The sequence below is a fragment of the Hippocampus guttulatus genome, chromosome 6 (assembly GCF_054856545.1).
Source record: "Hippocampus guttulatus isolate MCC_2025c chromosome 6, RoL_Hgut_1.0, whole genome shotgun sequence".
Lineage (NCBI taxonomy): Eukaryota > Metazoa > Chordata > Actinopteri > Syngnathiformes > Syngnathidae > Hippocampus > Hippocampus guttulatus.
The window spans coordinates 3,125,409-3,147,642 of NC_141266.1; the positions used below are offsets into that span (position 1 = coordinate 3,125,409).

Genomic DNA, 22,234 nt, shown 5'->3' on the forward strand with positions numbered 1-22,234 from the left:
TGCTCATCATCAAATCCCGATGCACTCTTTAATCGCTGGCCAATCTGTGGTTTTCGCCACTCCTGCTGCTTTAGCTGTGCCCCTGGAAATTGAGATTAGTTTAAATTCACACCCTTCGTCTTTGTGTTGACAGATGCAATTATAGCCGTGGGCGCTGTTTGTTGCTGCACCATTTGACATTCAATTGTTGTCACATCATTTGTGAACATAGATTTACACGAATATCATGCAAAAACTGTTACTTGTTCTCATGGCTAATTCATTGGAACCAGTTAATCTCAATATATCAATTGGCTCTGTTTGGCCATGTGATGCGTGGCACATGATTTTTGATAGTTTTGCGGGTCCAATTCCAATTCCCTCTCGTCATCTTGCAAATAATATCCGGCTAATGATAGTGTTGGTCTTAAAAGCCATCTCTATCAAGGGAATACTGCCAATACAAAATTTGGGGAAAGCGATAGCTTGCAAAGTCAATTAAATCATCACACAAATCACATGTTTGCATGTTTTCTTCAATTGCCTTCCTGATTTGTGAGCGGTCCGTTTGCTCAGAATGACACCCCTGATCGATATTTTATCGGCACCATGAAATGAACTAAAACTCATGATGGCGTGCCTGTGTGGCTTGGTACTTTAGAGCAAGCCACAAGTGTGCTATGCTGATTTTCATCAACAGGTGCCAGTGTGGAGCCAGAGTTGCCACACAGATGAGTGTTGTGCCAAACATGAGGAAGAGCACAATAGTAATTGAACTCTTGTGAAAAAATAGGCCTTCAACATGAGTGGGAAAAACTTGATGAAACCCCAAAACAGACGACCTTGCGTAGGCTGACCTCGTATCATTGACGCATGTAAATATGGTGTGCATTTGAGGGATTTAGGCATGCATTTAGAAGCAAGAAATGGCTGCTTATCACATTTCCTGCTTCTCTTGGCCTTTAAAGATAAATAGCAAGCTAAGAAATACTTCCACAAAGCTCACAATATCATAAAAGCACCTGAGTCGCATTTTATGTTTAAATCAACAAGAATCTTGAGTAATTCAGCCACTCGATTTTAACCTGCATGCATCAGCGACACTTGACTTTGAGGAATAAATCCCTTTGTTAATCATCTGCTGTACAATAAAAATATTTCCCAGGGTTGATTAATTAAAACAAAGTATGTCCTCCTGACCTGAATGTAATGTGACTTCTCCTGTCTTTGCTGGTCAAAGATTTATTCAGTAACGGCGATGTGGCCTGAAGTGAAATACACAGTTCAGCTAATGGAGAAACCTGTTAAAACATGGTGTTATGTTTTCAGTTGTTGTTTCTCTTCAGAATTTACATGACATGCAGAAGAACATGGGGGACACATCAAAATTGTCAAAGTTGGAGAATAGCCTTTTAAGTGACAAAATGCTGTGGATACGGTGGGGCTTTGAGGTACGAGTGACCCGACTTAGATTTTTCGAGATGCTAGCTGTCGTCTGTCTCCCATTTTTGCCATAATGGTCTCTCAACCCACTCAAAAATCTTCTTTTACCAATTCAGTCTCAATGGAATGAATATAGAAACATACTGATAGCAGAAATTGTCTGTGTCCAACTTAGTGGAGTAATTAAGACTTTCTTTCAATAAATATTATGCTATTTAAAAACAACTTACAGAAAATCCAAGTGCAACAATATTTCGCAGATTAAGTTTGAAACAATAGGGCAGGGGTTATCAGCTCAACAAGCATAGAGCCAAAAGACACCCCGAACCATTTGCAACACTACAACAAATGGATGTCCGTGCTAACTTAGCTTTGGCCATTGTCTTAAGGACACACACGTGCGATCTCGCTTGTTCCAATATTTTAGTTGCATCATTCAGCTATACGGGAACGTCAAAATATTAGTGATGCTCGCAAGTTGCAGTGCAGTTGGAAACAGGATAGCGGACTTCGCGCAAGATGATAAATACCTATACAACTATGATTGCCATTGTTCAATGAATACCACACCGATGGTGAATTCGGTCTTTGCGTGAATCGGTGACGATTCGTTTTGGGGTTTGAGTGGGTGTGGAAAAGCGGTTCGAATTTTCACACTCTAATCAGAATGAATCTTAGAATATTGCTATGTTGTCAGACTTGAATGTGAAGCTCATTATGTGTGATATATGAACGTGGGGAGTGCGCATGCATGGTGTGGGGATGTTTTGCTTGTAAAAAGAGTGTATGCTGGATTTTGTCACATGACAGCGGCCAGGAATAGTCAGCCAGCTAATGAACACTAAATGAAATGTTTAATGGGTCTTATAGGAGTGAAACAAAAAGCTTCACGTACTTTGTGATCCTTCAGTCAATCAGAAGTGTTGGGCATGTTACTTTAAAAAAGTAATCAGTCATAGTTCCAAATTACTTCTTTCCAAAACGACGTTACTGTCTTGTAAGTAATTGACGAACAAGGATGTTTTTCTTTTCTGTATTATATACAGTGTAAATATGTTCATAATAGCTCAACGAAGAATAAAATTGATATATTTTAGAAGATTTAGGATTTATTTGAACTCAACAGATTTCAAATTGCTGCATGCAGAGAAATAAAAATGTTTCCAATTCAAGTATTGAAAGTAAGTAATATTCACACACTGCATTTCAGTGCAAAACTATGGAACACAAAATGTAATCTTAACTGTAAAAATAAAGTAAAATCTGGCCATTAGGTAGTGCTCTCTGTATTTGCACATTAATGCACAGTAAAGTGAGCCATTATACAAGTCTTAAAACATTCAACATGAACAAACGGGTTTAACTATATTAATTTACTGCATAAGCCACTGTGCTCCTTGAGTAGTCCTTGTGTGAGTCTGCTAATCAATACCAGTACCGATTTCCATTTGAACAATGGTATTGCAAACACAAGGCCTCTAATGACTGAAGTGTCAGACATGTCAAATTTTAAGTTTGGGAATCGATCTTAGCGGTTATTGGATGTATCAAAAGCTCGAACAATGTAAATTCTCCACCACACTCCAGCAGGCATTAATGGCAGTCTTGTCATTGTCACAACACACCTGGTGTCATTGTTGTTGTTGTCTTGGTATGTATTTTGGCTTGGACACACCAACTAACATTTTTTTTCTCTTGCATATGTAGAATGCAGTGACATTATTTAAAAAAAAAAAAGCTCTGCACGTTAACGAATACATGTTTTATATTCAAATTGCATTTTTTTTATAAAGATTGCAAAACATTGGTAAAAAAATGCTTGAATGCTTCTGTTGATGCTCAATAAACAGTACACAAGTATACGTAAAATATTACATCAACCTGTCAAGGGACTTTTGGTGAAAACCAGCCAATGACTAGAATCTGGCATGTTTTTATTTATATGCATCATCTCTGAAAATAAAATAAAGGAAACATGTGATTGACATACATATATCTGTGTTCTGCTGTATTTTTATGTTAAATGTTCTGTAAAGCACTTTGTCAGTTATAGCTCTTGTGAAAACGCTATATAAATAATGATGTATTGTGTTGTACTTTCCACGCAGCTTGTTCAATGGTACGATGCAAAAGCCCGTTGACGTTTACATGCATCAAGGGTTTACTGTTGCTATAAACTGGCACTGACATTCTACACTGCTGCGTGAAACGAGAAATGTGTGAGCTCTTGCGTGTTAACTAACACTGGCGCTTGAGCAATTATGAGCTGATTAAACTCACGCAGGTGCTTCTGAACTTAGTTTTTCTGCTCTCCGTGCCGAGGAAGTTATTTATTTTTCAATGTCACCCTCACTCATAAAACAAAATTCAGCATATCCAGAACCAACACAACACATTCGCAACACAAATCCAAGTAAAAAGCAACGTTTTGTTGAGCTTAATTTAGTAGATAATGCAATTGTCCTTACCATTAATTTATATCTCATGTACTCATTTGCATTTGCTGGCTAACAGCCAATAAGAGTTATTGTCACAGAGACCACTATGCATACTAAGATCTGTGGCTTATTAATTGAAATTTATCTAAAAAGCACAATGACACAAAATCTACGACAAACCCAATTATAATGAAGTTAGGACAATGATGTGTCAGTCTTGTGAAACATATTTATTTGATTACACTTCAAAGACGATATTTAATGTTCAGCATTATTGTTGTTTCAACAAACAATCCTCAACTTACAATGTTATGGCTGCAACACATTCCAAAAAAAGCTGGCACATGTTTACCACTGTGTTACACCTTTTCCTGTAACCTTTGGGAATTGAGGACATTAATTGTTAAAGCTTTCTAGGTGGAATTCTTTCCCATTATTGTTTGATATACAGCTTCAGCTGTTCAACTGTCCAGGGTCTCCATTGTCTTATTTTATGCTTCATAATGTGCCATTTTCAATGGGGGCCACTCTTTTACTCTGAAGCCACATGTTGTAACACGCGCAGATGTTGCTTGGATGACAGCATGTATTTCCCATACGTGTATGTACCTTTCAGCATTAAGGGTGCCTTCACAGATGTGTAAATTACTCATGCCATTGGCACGAACTCAGCCCCATACCATCACAGATGCTGGCTATCAAACTTTGCATCCATAACAGTCCAGATGTGGGTTTTCTTTTCCTCTTGACACGTCGTGCACAATTAAAAAAAAAAAAACCCAATTTGAAATGTGGACTCCTCAGACCACAGAACAGTTTTCCACTTTTCAACAGTCCAGATGAGCTTTGGCCCAGAGAAGCCGGCGGCATTTCAGAGCGTTGTTTATAAATGGCCTTTACTTGGCATAGTAGAGGTTTAAGTTGCACGTATGGAGAGGGAGCGCTTTGCCTTTCGGCCTTGCCGCTTACATGCAGTGAGTTCTCCAGATTCTGAGAAACTTTAGATATTATGGACCATTGATGATGAAATCCCTCAATTCCTTGCAGTTGTATGTTGAGGAACATTGTCCTTAATTCATTTCACACGCAGTTGTTCACAAAAATGTGAACCTCGTCCCATCTTTGCTTGTGAATGAAGCAATTTAGGGAAGCTCCTTTTGTACCCAATCATGGCACCCACCTGTTCCCAGTTAGACTGTTCATCTGCGGGATGTTCTTAATGTTTGATGGGCACTGCTCATCTTTCTCAGCCATTTGTGCCATCTGTCCCAGCTTTTTTTGGAGCGTGTTGTCGCCCTAAAATTCTAAGTTTAATTATTTGCTAAAAACAAAGTTCAGTTCTCTGAACATTAAATACCTAGTGTTTATAGTGTATGCAATTGAAAATAGGTTGAACATTTGCAAATCATTGTATTCTGTTTTTATGTTTAACACACCTTCCCAACTTCATTGGAATTGGGTTTGTAATTTGCCACAATTCTGAATACTGCTTTTTACTCGAGGTTGTGCATCCATTTACATCGTTGACTGAATGGGTACATTCATAAAATTTAATTCCTTTGTAGCTATGATTATGATTGCACAATATTTATCGGCCCATTATTGGGGTGGGTTGGTGTGTCATTTTTTCGGTCCAATACAGCGGTGCCTCTACTTACGAACGTCTTCATATGAAATTTTCAAGTTATGAACCGCCTCAACAGGAAAATATTGCCTCTTGTTACGAAAGAGATTTGAAGATACGAAAGGTAAAAATACAGTATGGGCTGCTACTCAGCTCTGAGTTTACTGAACGCAACACTCTTTCATATCATCCTCCACCCAGGAGTACAAAAAAAACTGTACAAAGAAACAATGATGGATATTGGTATTGGCGATACAAATTATCGGTATTGTTGACATTTTTCATATCGTGCATCACTTTTAATACTTGATTCATCTTTGGATTATTGTTGCTTAATCAGTGAATCGAATATTTTTCCCCCATGTTCATCTCTTTCATCAAAAACAGGATATTATTTCAGTACAGACAGTTCAGAAAATGTGCAAACAAATTATGATTCAGTTTCTAGTTTTGTCAGTAACATGTAAGAAAATGGGCAAAAAATGTCGATCATTATTTTCCAAAGTAAAAGCAGATGTTAATAAATGTCTTAGTTTACTTTAAACACATCGATAATGGTTCCGCTTTTCTTGATGGATGCAAAAGTCTAATGTATTTATAATTGAATGCTGAGAGGCTGAAATTTAAAGGATTTGGACAATATTGAAATGAACAATGTCTCAAAACAGTGAATTGATTTGCAAAATCAACCGCACCTTTCATTGAAAGTGACATGTTAACTTCCGATCGGCATGTGACAACACAGTTAAACTCATCAACGCCACTCACTGTCTACTGGAATTACCTTAATTTAGTGCAAATGACATATTAGTGTATTAAAATTGCCACAATTACCCAAGAAATGGTGGAGTGATCGAAATAACCAGGGCTCACTTACTGAGCCCTTTGCAGTTTCTCTACAGGTCCATGTGTACTTACAGTTGCATAGCCTAATCTTTGACACACACATCTTTATTAAAAACAGTTAACAATCTCAGCTGTGAACAAAGTGCTGTGAATAAAGATTAAACATGAACAGAACAGACCAGAAGAGGGAAAAAAATTGGGATACCTTTACTGTCAATGGATGCGACAACAGATTGAGGCTAATGAATACATAAAACACAAATAGTAAAATAATGACGATAAGCTGCCTGTTGGAAGTCTCAGTGTGTTCACGGCTGAATAGTTTCTCGATCTCTCTCACAAGAGCTTAATGACAGGAGTGGCTGGCTGGACCTTAGCCAGGCAGCACAGAGCAGGGACTGAGTTTCAACCAATGCAGACTCGATTAGTTGTCATGGTCAAATTGGCTCTGCGAATATTAACTGTACATTTCAGTGATGGTTCTTGGTTACTTAAAATGTAAAAACATGTATACACAAACTCCTCCCACATTCCAAACACATGCATCAAACACCTAGGATAGGCTCTAGTACAGGGGTGCCCAATACGTCGATCGCGATAGACCACTAGTTCGTGGACTGGTCCCCAGTCGATTGTGAGGGGTGTAGAGGGAAAAAGAAAAAAACCTTTAACCTACAGTGGCGTGTGACCTGCATCACCGGAAGTTGTGAGCGGTCAGCATTCTGCAATTGCAGCTTGCGATCAGGGCTGCTGCGCTCTCTGTTTTACTGTTATGATTATTCTCATTCAGAGTTTGTTTCATGTCCAATTCACGAAGGGCACTGGCAAAGAATGGGAATCTGGGTGGCCGAAAGAAGCAATTTTAAAATGGTACACGTGAGCTACGATAGTTAACACGCTGCAAAAGTGTGTCCCATGCCTCCGTGTTAGGTCTTGACGAACGTAGGCAGTGATTTCCTATTCACAAACTCTTGTGTCTACTTTATTTTCTGTTTTGTTCATCTTAGGGGCCGTTATGGCTGTTGCTCATTATGGCATGCCCGTGTATGTGCGTGTGGTAAGAAGTTGATGAGTTGACACGCAAAAACAGGATGATTTTTGTAAAAAGGAAATATCAAAAAACCTTGCAAATTAATGCACAAACAAACCGACCGGTGGCATCAAGAGGGGGGGGGGGGGCTGCAAGGTTAGCCTTAAGGTTTGCAGCTTTAATGGTCATCTGGGGCAGAAATCTTCACCATAGGTTAATTGAAGTCAGAGAATTAAAATGCTTCGACCATGATCTCTTGCTTCCTCGCTGTAAATATCCTGTTCACTATGCAATAAGTTGTGCGCGTGCATGCGTGCGTGTGTGTGTGGGTACGTGGGTACGTGTGCGTGTGTGTGTGTGGGGATGTGTGGGTGTGTTTTTTAAGTTAGTACTCCCCTCTTCTGATGAGGTCTTTCTTGGAATTTGATCACTCTACTTATGGTAAATTGATCCCTTCCATTTATCCTTATTCTCCCCCAGTAAAGCCAATTAGATCACTTAGTGGTCCCGTATTCGAGACAGTATGGTCTGAACATTTTCACCGTGTCTCCCTTTCTTTCATTGTACTGCAGATCTAAGGCTGGCTCTTAGCACAGAGCTAGAGCTGTATCTGATTTGAAATCATTGTGCAGCATTATAAATCATGCGTGGATCCCCCAGGTGCTGTCTTCATCTCCATCAGTTCCACTGTTTTATTCATCTTCTCCATTGTCTCACCATGATTCTGCCCCACATAAAATTGTGTGTACGTGGAGTTGAGACACAAGAAGAGAAAGTGACATGGCTGAGACAAAATGAAGAGGACCTTGGATGTGAAAAATGGAATAAAAGATGTGTTGTGGCATGATGGGGAGAAAGTTATGAGGTGGAAGTAAGAGCAACCGAGCAAGAGATTAGGTCAAACAGAGGGAAAAATGTAAAAAGAGGCAGCAAACGTAACTTTTAGCGAAATGCTTGGCATTAAACAGTTTGTTCAAAGATGGAGGAGAGTTGGCGATTTACTTTTCTTGCGGCTTCTAGGAAATTCTGGTCCACCATCCGACGTCTCAGGAGGGGGAAGCAGTGCACCATTAACACTGTGTACAGTGGGGATGTGGCGCTGCTGACCTCGACTGGGGACATTGTTAGTTGGTGAGCAGAATACTTGAAGACCTCCTCCAACTCCACCAACACGCCTACCTTCGAGGAAGCGGGGTCTGACGACTCTGAGGTTGGCTCTCCTATCTCTGGGTCGAAGTCACCGATGTGATGAAAAAGCTCATCGGTGGCAAAGCTCTAGGGGTGGATGAGATCCGCCCGGAGTTCCTCAAGGCTCTGGATGTTGTGTCAACCAAGACAGTCCGTCTTGGTTGACATGTCTCTGCAACATCGCGTGGTCATCGAGGAGAGTGCCGAGTGCATCTGGATTGGCAGAGCGGGGTGGTGGTCCCTCTTTTTAAAAAGGGGGACTGGAGGGTGTGTTCCGACTACAGAGGGATCACACTCCTCAACCTCCCTGGTAGGTCCTCGAGGATACATGGGAACTCACCCAACCAGTCTACATGTGCTTTGTGGACTTGGAAAAGGCGTTCAACCATGTCATTCGGGGAGTTCTGTGGGGGGTGCTTCGGGAGTGATGGGTACCGAACCCCCTGATGCGTGCTGTTCGGTCCCTATACCACCGATTGCTGGCAGTAAGTCGGAATTGTTTCCAGCGAGCGTTGGACCTTGAACGAACAAGTGACGAGAACGCAACATTTGCTGTTTTTGTGAACACTTGCAACTGTTTGCCCCACGTAAGATATGGACTTGAATGGGAAGATGTAATGGAATTGAATTTCCTGTTTTTCCATCTCCAAAAGAATTTGTTTGATGAATTTGTCAGGTATACTGAACACAATGGAGCTTTGGCTTGTCTCATAAAACATCATGCAGTGTGTTTTGGGTTTGTTTTTGGGCTGATGATTGCATGTGCATGCACGTGCAGTCCTCCGGAGGGATTGCTTAACAAAGATTAATCACACCCAGCCCACTGTGCCAGGTGGAACATGGACCAAGGTGGCTTCTTTCACACAAACACACGGGCAGTAACGAATAGGCACGCAGATCCCTTTATAGCCCTGCTGCTGAAAATTAGCCTTGTGCCTCTCGACACCTCAGCATAGACTGCAACTCGATACCACCATTTACTTCCCGACAACTCGCAGATTTATCACTGTTCTCTCCTTCACATGGATAAATCTGTGGATGGACCAAATAAGTTGACAAAAGCACAACCTATGTGCTTTTCATATTAGCATTAACTGACTTACAACCAGAAAGTTTTTGTGTTTTGAGAATGAAAGGATGTTGTCGACAGCCAATATCAGCTATAATCGATATATTAATATGAATACCTGTACCCTCACATGTTCCTCAGTCATGGTAAAGCTTTGTCAATAAGTCTTACTTTATACCACTTTGGAAGAGAATTTTAAGTCATTTAATTTGTTCGATATAATCAAATTAAAGATTTTTGACTTTCCGATCTCAGACCTTTTTGAGAAGAATTCAAATATTTTTTCCAAATGCCTGTGTGCGCGTGCGTGCGCGCGCGTGTGTGTGTGTGTGTGTGTGTGTGTGTGTGTGTGTGTGTGTGTGTGTGTGTGTGTGTGTTCGCACATTAACTTCCGTTTCTAGAGGTATATTTTTTTTGGGTGTGGAAGCACACAATACATATTGTGCAATGCTCAATTACATGAGTTGATTTTGGTACAAACCCAGGAATAAAAGTCCGTGCCAAAAATGTTTTGTTGTCACTCACTGAATGGGGGTTTTTGGTTCCCACTCAGATGACACCTGCCATGATCATCCAAACATCCGCTCCCTGCATGACCTCTAAAATAAACAGAAGAAAAATGTATTGACAAACCCACTTTCAATGAAATTATAATGTTGTGTTAAACATGCCATATTTTCCGCACCAAAAGGCGCGCCGCATCTAACAGTGCAGGCTCAATTGCAGGGTCTATTTCTGCACTTTACCCACACTAAATGCGCACCGTATTCGAACACACATGAAGAAAAAAACAAAACAGTTGCTTCGAAATGGTAGTTCATGTGTGGATTGTGAGATGACGCCTTGTCATAAAACAGAAACATGAAGAAGAGTCTCCTCGTAATCAATGTCAAATTTGCAGCACAGTAGATTTCTCTGAGGCTACGTATGACACGGCGGGGCAAGGTATCATACTGTGGGGCTCATATCTTTCCATGACCAACTTTCAATGACCCTGACCTTCAATCCCTCAAGCGGCACTGCATCAAAAACCGACATCCATGTGTCAAAGACATCAGCACATGCGTTCAGGAACACTTTAGAAATCCAATGTCAGTAAACACAATTCGGCGCTACAGCTGTAAGTGCAACTTAAAACACTACTCTGCAAACAAAAGCCATTTATAAACAACACCCATACATGCCGCTGGCTTCTCTGGCCCAAAGCTCATCTAAGATGGACTGATGCAAAGTGGGAAAGTGTTCTGTGCTCTGACAAGTCCAAATTTCAATTTGTTATTGGAATTGCGGACATCATGTCCTCTGGGCCAAAGAGGAAAAGAACCATCCAGACTGTTATGGATGCAAAGTTCAAAAGCCAGAATCTGTGATGGTATGGGGCAGTGATAGTGGGAATGGCATGGGTAACTTGAGCATCAGGGAAAGCACCATTAATGTTGACAGGTGCAAACAGGTTTTGGAGATGCCATCCAAGCAATGTCTTTTTCATGGATGTCTCTACTTATTTCAGCAATACTGTGCCAAACCACATTCTGCACTTGTTACAACAGTGTGGCTTATTTGAATAAGAGTGCGGGTATTAGAGGGGCCTGCCTGCAGTCCAGACCTGCCACCCATTGAAAATGTGTGGCACATTATGAAGCATAAAATACGACAACGGAAACCCCGGACTGTTGAACATCTGAAACTTTTACATCAAGTAAGAATGAGAAAGAATTACATCTACAAAGCTTCAACAATTAGTTTCCTCAGTTACCAAACGTTTTTTGAATGTTGTTAAAAGAAAAGGTGATGTGGCACAGTGGGGAAGATGAACGAACGTCTTACGAACATGAATGCGTTGCAGTTAATGATTTTTTGCTAAAAACTAAGATAAGATAAGATAAGATATCCGAACATTAATGCGTTGCAGTTAATGATTTTTTGCTAAAAACTAAGATAAGATAAGATAAGATATCCTTTATTGTCCCACACTGGGGAAATTTACAGCCTCCAGCAGCAAGAATGTAGGCAGAAAGAAGAAGAAAAAACAAACACCATTCAATTAAGTGCAATATAAATGGCAGTTTATCATGTTAAATATCTTGTCTTTGTTGTGTATTCAATTAAATATCGCTTGTACATAAATAGCAAATCATAGTATTCCAATTTTGTTTGTTTAACACGATGTCCCAACTTTATTGGAATTGGGTGTGTATAACACATTTTAGAATTTCATTACTGACATTTTAATGTTCAACTGCATGTATGTTTTTTTAACAATCTTGCCCAAATTTTCACAAATGTTGTGTGTTATGGTTAATATACAATCTTTGTGCACTATACTTTGTACAGCCACAGTTGTTCTCTCTTGTCAAGTTGTAACTTATTTCAGTTATCTTGTGTCTCAGTTTTAATGCTGGGGGCCACTATGTAAAAGACAGCAGAAAAGATAAGAAGAACTTAGTCCAGTGGAATGCGGACACAAATTGTTTTAGATGAACATGTTTTCCTCCCCTTGTTGCGTGTTTGTTCGTGCGTGTATTTTGCAGGCAGACCACTTCATAGTGACAAGGTGGTGATTTGAATGTGTTGTGACACACAATTAGGTGGCTCTTCACTTTTAGAGGCACAGGCACTCTTCCACACATCTTTTTGCCTGCACTGAAATGTTGTGGCCTGCAGCAGCATGCAAGGTCTAAAGCAGTTCACCTCTTGTGTCATTGACTATTAGAGTATGGACTATCTGTCGGGTTCATTGCACAGACACACAGACATGCCCATTGCTTTGTCAAGCGTGTTTCACCACGCACACACATAGTCAATGGTTGTGTTTTTTTGTTTTGTTTTTTGTACTTAAATTTCTGCCCAAGGGTGAGACTAGCTTTCAGGTTGTGAATACAAAACACACAATTTGAATACTGTCAAATATGCATGCCCCGTGTTTTACACTCGCATCATGACATCCTCCATGAGCACAGGCACATTCACAATCGAGCCACACAAAATGAATGGGGTGACTCATTCTTTGTCTGGCCTTAAGGCCCATTTTGATTGATAGGAAAGGCTTCAGGTTAGACATAAATAAGTGAAGAACAAAAAGGGGGTACCTTGGCCATATTGCTCAATTGGCAATTGCCTAGCGCAGGGCTCTATGGTGCACCCAATTTGGGCGTGCATGCTCTCAAACTTCACGATGTGGCGACTGAAAACAAATTATAGGTTGTGCACGTACAACCAGCAGAAGTCTCCTCGACTCTAATGACCATATTATAAATATTGCAGCTTGGTGGGGGCTTCGAGAGCACACGGACAGCTGGCTGGGTCCCATTCACTTGACTTAGAGCTGCAGCTTGCTTCGGGCATCGCCTGGGGAGTGAGGATGATCCGTGCCTTTTCCTTTTTAACTTTGCTTTTTACCTTTGCTGCGGGGTACTATAATGGTATGGATTTTGTTGACATTGCATTACAGTAAAAATTGACGAGTTCTTGTGACTTTTTACTACACGTTCAACAACGTGGATGAGTGTGCAACCAGCGGGACTTCCATTGATTGTTGTATGATCTGATAGCCGGCGGAGGAAATGTGAACAAAAGCAGGGCTGCCGAGCTAATAGCTTATGTGTCCAGCCCCTCCAACCTCCTGGGATGTCTGTCCTGAATCACTGTCTTGAGGCCATGCCACAACATCTCAATGGGGTTCAAGTCAGGACTTTGACTTGGTCACCCCAAACATGTATTTTGGTCTTATTAAACCATTCTGAAGTTGATTTGCTTCTGTGTTTTGGATCATTGTCCTTTTGCAGCATCCATCCTCTTTTTAGCTTTAACTGTGTGAAAGATCGCCTCGTTTTCCTGCAAAATATCTTGATAAATGTTTTAATTTTGAAGAATTGCAAGTTGTCAAGACCCTGATATTGCAAAGCACCCCTAAACCACGATACTCCCTCCATCATGCTTCACGGTGGGGATGAGGTTTTGATGTTGGGTGAGACGGTCCACTTTTCATGATGTTGTGTGTTCCTAACAATTCAGCTTTGGTTTCATTGGTCCACAAAATATTTTGCCAGGACTTGTGTCGAGACTTTCTGTATAATTGCACACCCAACTGCTACTGGTCACTTAAAAAAATGGTGCAATAATGATCTGCAACAACTGCAAAACTGTCTATTATTGTGTTGCACCACTGATCACTTAATCGCTGCTCAATACCCTGCACATTGTCGAACAGCTGTCATTGGGTGGTACGACTGCATAATGGTACCGACCTTTACATTACGGAAAGTATTGCAAGACTTTCCGTAATGTAATGTCATGTCCTTGTTTATCGTAGTTGCTTGTTATTGCAATACTAGTGTCGCCTCTACAACCGGAGACACATTCCTTGTGTGTTCTACATACTTGGACAAGAAAGATTATTCTGAATCTGAGAGTCGAAGTGATTTTTTGGAAAACAGTAAACATGCAGCAGCGTTTTATTTAGACAGCAGTGGCTTCCACCATGGAGTCCTCCCATAAACACCATTCTTGGCCAGTGTTTTACGAATAGTAGATGTATGCACAGAGCTATTAGACTGTGAAAGTGATGTCTGTGTACATCCTTAGCAGACCCTCTGGGGTTTTTTTCCCCCCACCTCTCAACCTCTCAGGATTCTGTGTTGAATTCTTGGCATCATTTTTGGTGGTCAGCCAATCCTTGTGAGAGAATCAACAGTGCCAAACTCTCTTCATTTGTCGAGAATTTCTCTGTGGATTGTTGAACATTCAAAGTTGTTCAATAACCTCACTTGGCTTTTATACATATCAATAATTTTTTATGGCAGGTCTTTACGGCACTCTTTTGAGTGAGGCATGGTGCACAGCAGGCAATGCTTCACATCAAGACCCAATTCTTACCAGTTGTGTGTTTTATAGTGGGAAAGGGCAGCTTTAAAGCCACTCTTCACCACACCCCTGACTGAAATATCTTTGGAAAAAAAATAAATTAATTGCTCCGTCTCCTGCGGCCAAAGGTTCAGTTACTTATTCTTGACCCTTCTTTCATTGTTTGCATGTTATCCTCATTAAAAATTTGAAAACCTATTCATGTTTGGGTAGTCTTACTTTTGGCAGACACTGTTTTTTCATTTGTGTGATTTTGATAGAGAGATCACATTTGTTGGTGATTTTATACTGCAGTGTGAGAAATTCCAAAAGCTTCAGATACTCTTTCAGGCCACTGTAATACTTGTAGGAAAACAAATGGCCACAAATTGTTGAAGCGTTATGATGAGTGAGATTTGTAATTGTTTTTATTTTGGTCCTTAAAAATGTCTTGGGGTCATGCATTCATTCAAAAATGTGTGTGTATCATTGAAATGTTTCTAAGTAAATAATTAGGAGTGATGTATTATTATTACCGGATTTTCGCGATCATATGGAACACAGCATTGAAAGGTGTTCTCAGTTTCGGGTGCTATTACATACACTATCTGACTGTGTTACAATTTCTACAATTTTTGTAGATTTTTGCGTATTGCAGTGATAATTTTACAGTTTACCCCCAGCGAGTCCCAGGGACTCGCTGATCAGAAAAGTATGAGTCGCATTATGCATTTAGTGAGTCCCAAATTTCGAATTCTGAAATGTTCTACTGATTCAATTGCATATGATAATAATACAAACAACAACATATACATACAATTATAAACAAATGCTGCAAAAATGTAAATAATTCACTCTCCGTGCCTTCTCTGATTCCGTTCAACTCGAGAGGTGTTCATGACCGCCTCCGAAAAACGCATTGGCATTTCCTTGATCATAGCGCCACGACTACTACGATCAGATGTCAGTAGTACAATGCAATACAATACAATACAATACATGATGATTTATATAGCGCTTTCACAACAGCTGCAGCTGTAACAAAGCGCTTCACAAAACAGTTAACATAAAGTAAAATAATAAACACAACTGGTTGCAGGTGAGCTGGAGTAGTTATTTATTCCTTTGTTGTGTATTCACAAATGATGAAATCACAATATAAATTCTGTAGGGGTGGCTATAGAATTTATTTTGTGATACCTCGCTTGCTTTTCAGTTTTGATGTACAGTATTATTTTCATAGTTTCATTGAATTAATCATGAGTTTACGTTTTTCGGAGGCAGTCTTGAACGCCTCTTGAGTCGAACGGAAGAAGGCACGTAGACAGACAAAGACGTACCTGCATTTGTTGAGACTGTTTTAAAAAATGAACACCACAACAAAAATGTATTTAATAAAGCAGCGACACAGTTCACTGAACCAACAGCAAGTTATAACATTGGAAGCATGTCTCCAGGAAGGAGCCATCTTGGAGTCGATGTATCACCGTAATGACCATACAAAAGATGCACCGGATTTTAAGGCGCTCGGTGAGCTTTTAAGAAAATTAAAGACTTTTTGGTGCGTTCTATAGTGCGGAAAATACGGTACTCAACACTGAACTTGCTTCAGATAATAAACAAGAAATGTAAAAGATCCTTAAATCATAGTGCTGTAAGTTAGCACTTCAGAAGTAACGCTGTTCATCGTGTCAAACTAAAAGTGCTAAACTAAACATCAATCACTTCTATTAGTCTACAGAGGACACATCAACTATGCCTTGTACGTGGGGTGTTCTCAAGTTTAGTTTGCCGAAGAACTTTGCTATGTATGGCTCGCTTGCTATATTGATAACGCTTTTGGTGCTAACGTTAGCTGTGGCTACACTCGCGACTGGGTGCTTTGCATTGATGTGGGTGGCTAAATTTGAGCTGCTTCAGTGGTAAGCAAACTCCTTACAAATTAGGCACAACACTACCTTTATCAATTGTATTGTCAGGGCGTTTTTGGAATGTACATTTTTCATTCATTGTGCCGAGAACTCCATTTTCACCTCTCCACTCCTCACCGCTGCTTCATAAGCACGCCCAACTCCAATGGGAGCCTATCAGCTTCTGCTAAAAAGCCCCAACATAATGGCAACCAATCATTGCCCGCTTCAGGCTGTGACTGACAGTTGTTTCCCCACCCTCAACAACTCGGAACACAGGAAGCCAACACGTAAAAAGGGCTATTAGAAAAAAGCAACCCACCTACAGAAACAATAAAGACAGAGATTAAAATTTAGATGAACGCGATTAAAAAAAAATAACACGCTCAATGTGATGTAATTAATTATTCGGAATTAACGCAAATATTTGACACCTTTATATTTTTTTATCACAATTTCTCCCTGTTTTTCATGGAAATAATGTTGAGTGTTTATCATTATATTTTGTTACGTCCCCCCCCCCCCCATTAAAAACCATCATCAGCCGCCACATGCGGCCTATGTGCCACCACTTGCCCATCTCTGTTCCATATTATTGTATTTTCAAATTCAAGACCCATCTTTAGCCTACCTCGAGGAATGTATGCCATTTGTTCAGTCAATCTTAAGATCTCTTTGGTATTTACATGGTCAGTGTTGCTTCAGGGAAGTCTATATACAGTAATTCATTTGGAGATAAAAAACGTTCTTATTTTGAGTTCAAAGTGATTCTGTGATATCCTCACAGTTATTTAACTTGTCACCGTTGTCGTACCATGCAGCGGTTTGAGTTTCTTTCTGTTCTTCAGCTCGATCTTCAAATAACCCCCACCACCACATTCCATGTTTCTCCTTTCCACCTCTTTGTTTTAGTCTTGTTAACAGCCGCCTCAGAAGAAGGATGTGCTTTCCAGGCTGAGGTCTGCTTAGGGGGGCCACAGCTGCCCAATAATGCCTTGATTTATCAAGTCTTCAGCTACTCTGTATGGACATTGTTGTCAGACAAGTTGTTTTCTTCACTTGCAGTGGCCGTTACTTAACATTGACAAGATTCTTCGTATTTGTCGTCTAGTATGAAATGGTTGTCTGCTCAACATATCAAGCATCACATCGCTTTTCTTCAGTGGGGAAAAAAATATCAGTGAACATTTCTCAAAAAGACATTAAATCGGACCACCAATCACGTGATAACAGATTGAATAAAACCTTTTCTGTTTTGGTTCATTTATTCTGCACATTTTTGGTTGGTTATCAAAACCAATGTTTCTTTTATACCTCCCTTCACAGCTCCAGATGGAGACCAGATCTTGAGATCCAAGAAAGTAAAATGACCAAGACAAGCTCATTCGGTCTGAAAAAAAAATCATGTCATGTTTGTGCTTACAGTCCAATACCAGATGGAGATGATGCGTTCTCTGCGTCATGTAAACATCGACCATCTGCATGTGGGATGGTATCAGTCCACCTACTACGGTTCCTTTGTCAGCCGAGCCCTGCTTGACTCCCAGTTCAGCTACCAGCATGCCATCGAGGAGTCTGTTGTGCTTATCTATGGTAAGTAGAACTATTGTTCAAGGGAATGCACTTAATTCAGGCTCCAGCAGCAACCATTTCAAGGTCCCCATTGTTTTGGTAGAAATTCTTATTAGGTCTCGAGCAATGACCGCTGTGAGGTCCCTATTGTTTTTTTTTTTTTTTTTTTTAGGAATTCTTATTATTATTTGGGCCCAAGCAGTGAACACTACGAGCTCACTATTGTTTTTGTATAAATTATTCTTTTTATTCGTGCTCGAGCAGAACTGCTTGTGGCATCTCTATTGTTTTTCTAGAAATTCTATAAATATTAGGGCCCAAGCAGCGACTGCTGTGATGTCCCTATTGTTGATGTCGGAATTCTTCTTATTAGTATTGTTATTGTGCTGATTAATCTAATTTTGGGGACCTAAACATGCACGAAAATTCACCAAATTTTCTCATCGGGAAAATTTTGAGATTTTAAAATTGTCATAAATTATTAAAACATGGCTATGGAGTGCTATCTACAGTGGAAAACTGAAAAACAATCCCAGTATGTTTGACCTTGACTTACGAAAATTGGCAGGTACGTGCAGCACCCCAAGGGGGGGAATAGTCGATTGCACAGCTAGATGCTAAAATGAACCTGAAGTGAGTTTGAATTTTTGAATGTCCACTATTGGCAGATGCCTTGAACCATTTACACTTTTGCACCCTTGTCCTAGAGCAGGGGTCGGGAACCTTTTTGACTAAGAGAGCCATAAAAGCAAACTATTTGGAAATTTATTTCAGTCAGAGCCATATACAGTATATATACGGTATATTTCTGTATATATAAATTGTATTTCAAAAGTGATTTCAACAAGATGTCAGTATGATAAGCCTCTGAATGTATTCTTTAAAATAATTTTGTGATAATACTCACCATTAATGTGAATGGTTTTCCGTTCCTCACGATTGCTAAAAATCCAGCAAAACTATCGGAATGAAAGTCATCTTTCCGGGTCCGTACGCGAAGTTAATGCTGGCTAGCTTGCACACTGCTCAGGAGCTTGCACGCTTCCTTTCGGCCATCTCTCGCACAGTATTTTGATGCGAACTTAGCATGGGGCGTGTCAAAGTGCCGCTCTGCATTCGACCGTTTTATCAATGGTATTTTGTCATTGCAAATCAGACACACCGCAGAACCTGTTCTCTCCACAAACTCGTCATTCGCGAAGGATTAGCTTTGAGCTAATGGCCGAGCGGGTTGATTCAAAAGGGGGCGTATACCTGTTTCCACAGCAACGGCAACGTTGGCCAGTATCATCCAATCAAAATGGCTCCTGGAGCCAACTGCAGCCCGAACGAGGAAATGAGCAGTGAAAAATAGATCGATGGATGCATTAATAAACAAGCGAGAATATTTTTTTATCTGCGAGCCAGATGCAATCATCAAAAGAGCCATATATGGCTCGCGAGCCATAGGTTCCCGACCCCTGCCCTAGAAGGTTTATCTGATTGAATTCAGACTTGGGCTGTACCATCTTAGGACCTGGGAAGTAAAAGGGGAAAAATTATTGAGTTTTCAATATGATGGGGGCGGGGAGTCAAAGTTTATGTTTCGTCCTTCCTCCGCCACTTAAGATTTAATGCTTTTTAACTCCCCTGCACATACTCCAATAAATCCCAAACATCTCATGTGTATAAATAGTCACGCCACGAAGACATCCACATGACAATATTTGGTTTTACTTACTGCGCCATCTAGTGTCAGCACAAAATGTGTTATTTTGCATTTCATTGGACTGGACCGGGCCCGTTGAATGAATGAAACTGAAAATTTGTCAGTAAAGCCTCAATACATTGATCATGCTCTTGGCCAGATATTGTGACTTTTCAGCCTAGGGTGTGTTCATTATGGTGCCGCAAAGTCTGACGATTCACCGTGATCATAAAAGATGCTGTAACTTGACCCAGATGAGCCTATATTCTCAAAATTTCAAATGTTTGATCAAAGTTCAGGCCTGAAAACATCTACAAACTTTGTTTTCACCATAGTGTAATGCCACATGCACAGTAAAGAAAATAATTTTTTTATTTATTGATGTGTGTGTTTAGGCCTTCATGATGTGACTAATTTTGAGGATGTAAACATGCACGAAATCTCATGAAACTGCAAACACATCAGGCCTGGCAAAGTCATCCAACCATCAATGCAATCGTTTTCTAATCTTATCCTCACAAGGTTTGCGGGCGTGCTGCAGCCTATCCCAGCTCTCTTCGGGCAGTAGACAACCTGAACTGGTTTCCAACCAATCACAGGGCAAACAGATGAACAACCATTCACGTTCACAATCACACCTAGGGAGAATTTCGAGTGCTCCATTAACCTACTATACATGATTTTGGAATGTAAGAGTAAACCACAGTACCCGGAGAAAACCCACTCAGGCACGTGGGCAAGCAGCGCATTGCCACAGCAACAGCAAATCACAAACTTCATGTTTCGACATCATGAAAGCATAAACACTCCCAACAAATTCCCAGCAAATGTGATACAGTATAGATCCGTTTCATTCGTTTGGGAAAAACAAACAATTGAAACGCCTTGTCTCGAGCCACTTGGTGACACTACCATTTCGGTGAAAAATAATTAATAAAATGCTACAACAAAAAACGCGAATCCACTGTTTATTTTCATCTATCTTTTTTACTTGCAGCATCAACACCATAACACCGGTAACAGAGCATTTAATATGGGAACAATGGAAACTCTTGAACATGCAACAGACACCACAGAACACTTTTCAAAATATATTTTTCTGCCTTGCAAATGAGGATTAAAACAAGAGAATAAAGGAGAATCCCAAGAATGCTGCAATAAACTCATGTTTTCAGCCCTAATTTAAATGATCACAGTTTCAGCAAACCTCCGGTATTTGGGGAGTTTGTTCCACAGGTCAGGAGCATAACAACTAAATGCTGCTGAACCTGGTCCTTTCATTTTTGTCTCGATTGAGCTGGAGAAAAGTCTCGTCCATCCACTCATTGATTTGATGAATATACTCACAAAATGATTGTCAAGGACCAAAGTCATGTGATGACACTGAAATGTAAAGTTGCGTGTCATCTGCATGAATATGATAAGAGATGCTGTGATTCAAAGTGCTGCATGTACCAGATGTTAAATAGAAGCGGTCCAACAATGGAACCCCACGTGTGATTGCTCAAACTCACGCCTACCAATTGAAACAAAGTAGTCCCAATCTTTCAAGTAAGTTTTAACTAATTTAATACCATGCCAGTAAGTCCACCCCACTGTTTTTAGTCTGTCGAGCAATATATTATGACCAACTGAGATCTAGCAAGCAGCCCGGTGGTCGAGTGGTTAGCGCGTCCACCTCACAGCGCAGAGGTTGTGGGTTTGATCCCAGCTCTGGCCTTCCTGTGTGGAGTTTGCATGTTCTCCCCGTGCCTGCGTGGGTTTTCTCCGAGTACTCCGGTTTCCACCCCCATTCCAAAAACATGCATGGCACGCTGATTGAACACTCTAAATTGCCCCTAAGTGTGAGTGTGAGTGTGAGCGCGGATGGTTGTTTGTCTGTGTGTGCCCTGCGATTGGCTGGCAACTGGTTCAGGGTGTCCCTCGCCTACTGCCCGAAGACAGCTGGGATAAGCTCCATCACCCCCCCCCCCACCCCCCCTCTCACAATCCTTGTGAGGATAAAGCGGATCAGAAAATGGATGGATGGAGATCTAACAATAGCAAGACACTTGCTTGAAGATAAGAATATGTTTATTTGTCTCACAATGGAGAAATGGAAGTAGAAGAAAAAAAGTATATACCGGTAAATAAATCTAAGCATATTAAAAATGGGTCACTGTTGGTGAGTCCAGGTTTTCAGGTCTGTCTATTCAATAGCCTGACAGCAGTTGGCAGGAACGAGTGGCGGTACCTCTCCTTGCAGCGCGGGTGTATCAGTCTCTGACTGAAGGAGCTGCCTGCCCAGTGCTGTCAGGATGGTCTGGCAGGGGTGGGAGGGTCTGTCCATCATGGCTGTTGGCTTTGCTAGCATCCTCCTGTTGCCCACCTCCTCCACAGTGTTCAGGGAGCAGCCCAGGCATCATTATTCAGATCTGCATCATTTAAGACTTGAATAATTGCAGTCTCAGTGCTGTGGTGTGTTCGAAATCCAGACTGAAATGCATGAAAGAGATTGTTTCAGTATCCAATTTAGGCTTTTTTAGAAGTTGTTTTGTAACTGCTGTTTTTAGGCCTGTGGAAACTACCCTGATTGAAGCGAATGAATCACTATGATTTTGACATTT

General features: G+C 40.6%; 1 protein-coding gene across 2 annotated transcripts in view; it reads left to right on the forward strand.

Annotated features, from left to right (window-relative positions):
* The window catches only part of LOC147203316 (eukaryotic translation initiation factor 3 subunit H), a 109,584-nt gene that overhangs the window by 38,280 nt on the left and 49,070 nt on the right, over positions 1–22,234 (forward strand). Inside the window, exon 3 of one of the 2 annotated variants that reach the window (XM_086114407.1) lies at positions 17,795–17,962. The exons of the other annotated variant lie outside the window; for it this stretch is intronic. Within the exon in view, the coding sequence (XP_085970533.1) occupies positions 17,795–17,962 (168 nt within the window). The remainder of the gene's footprint in view (positions 1–17,794; positions 17,963–22,234) is intronic. 2 annotated transcript variants of the gene reach the window in all.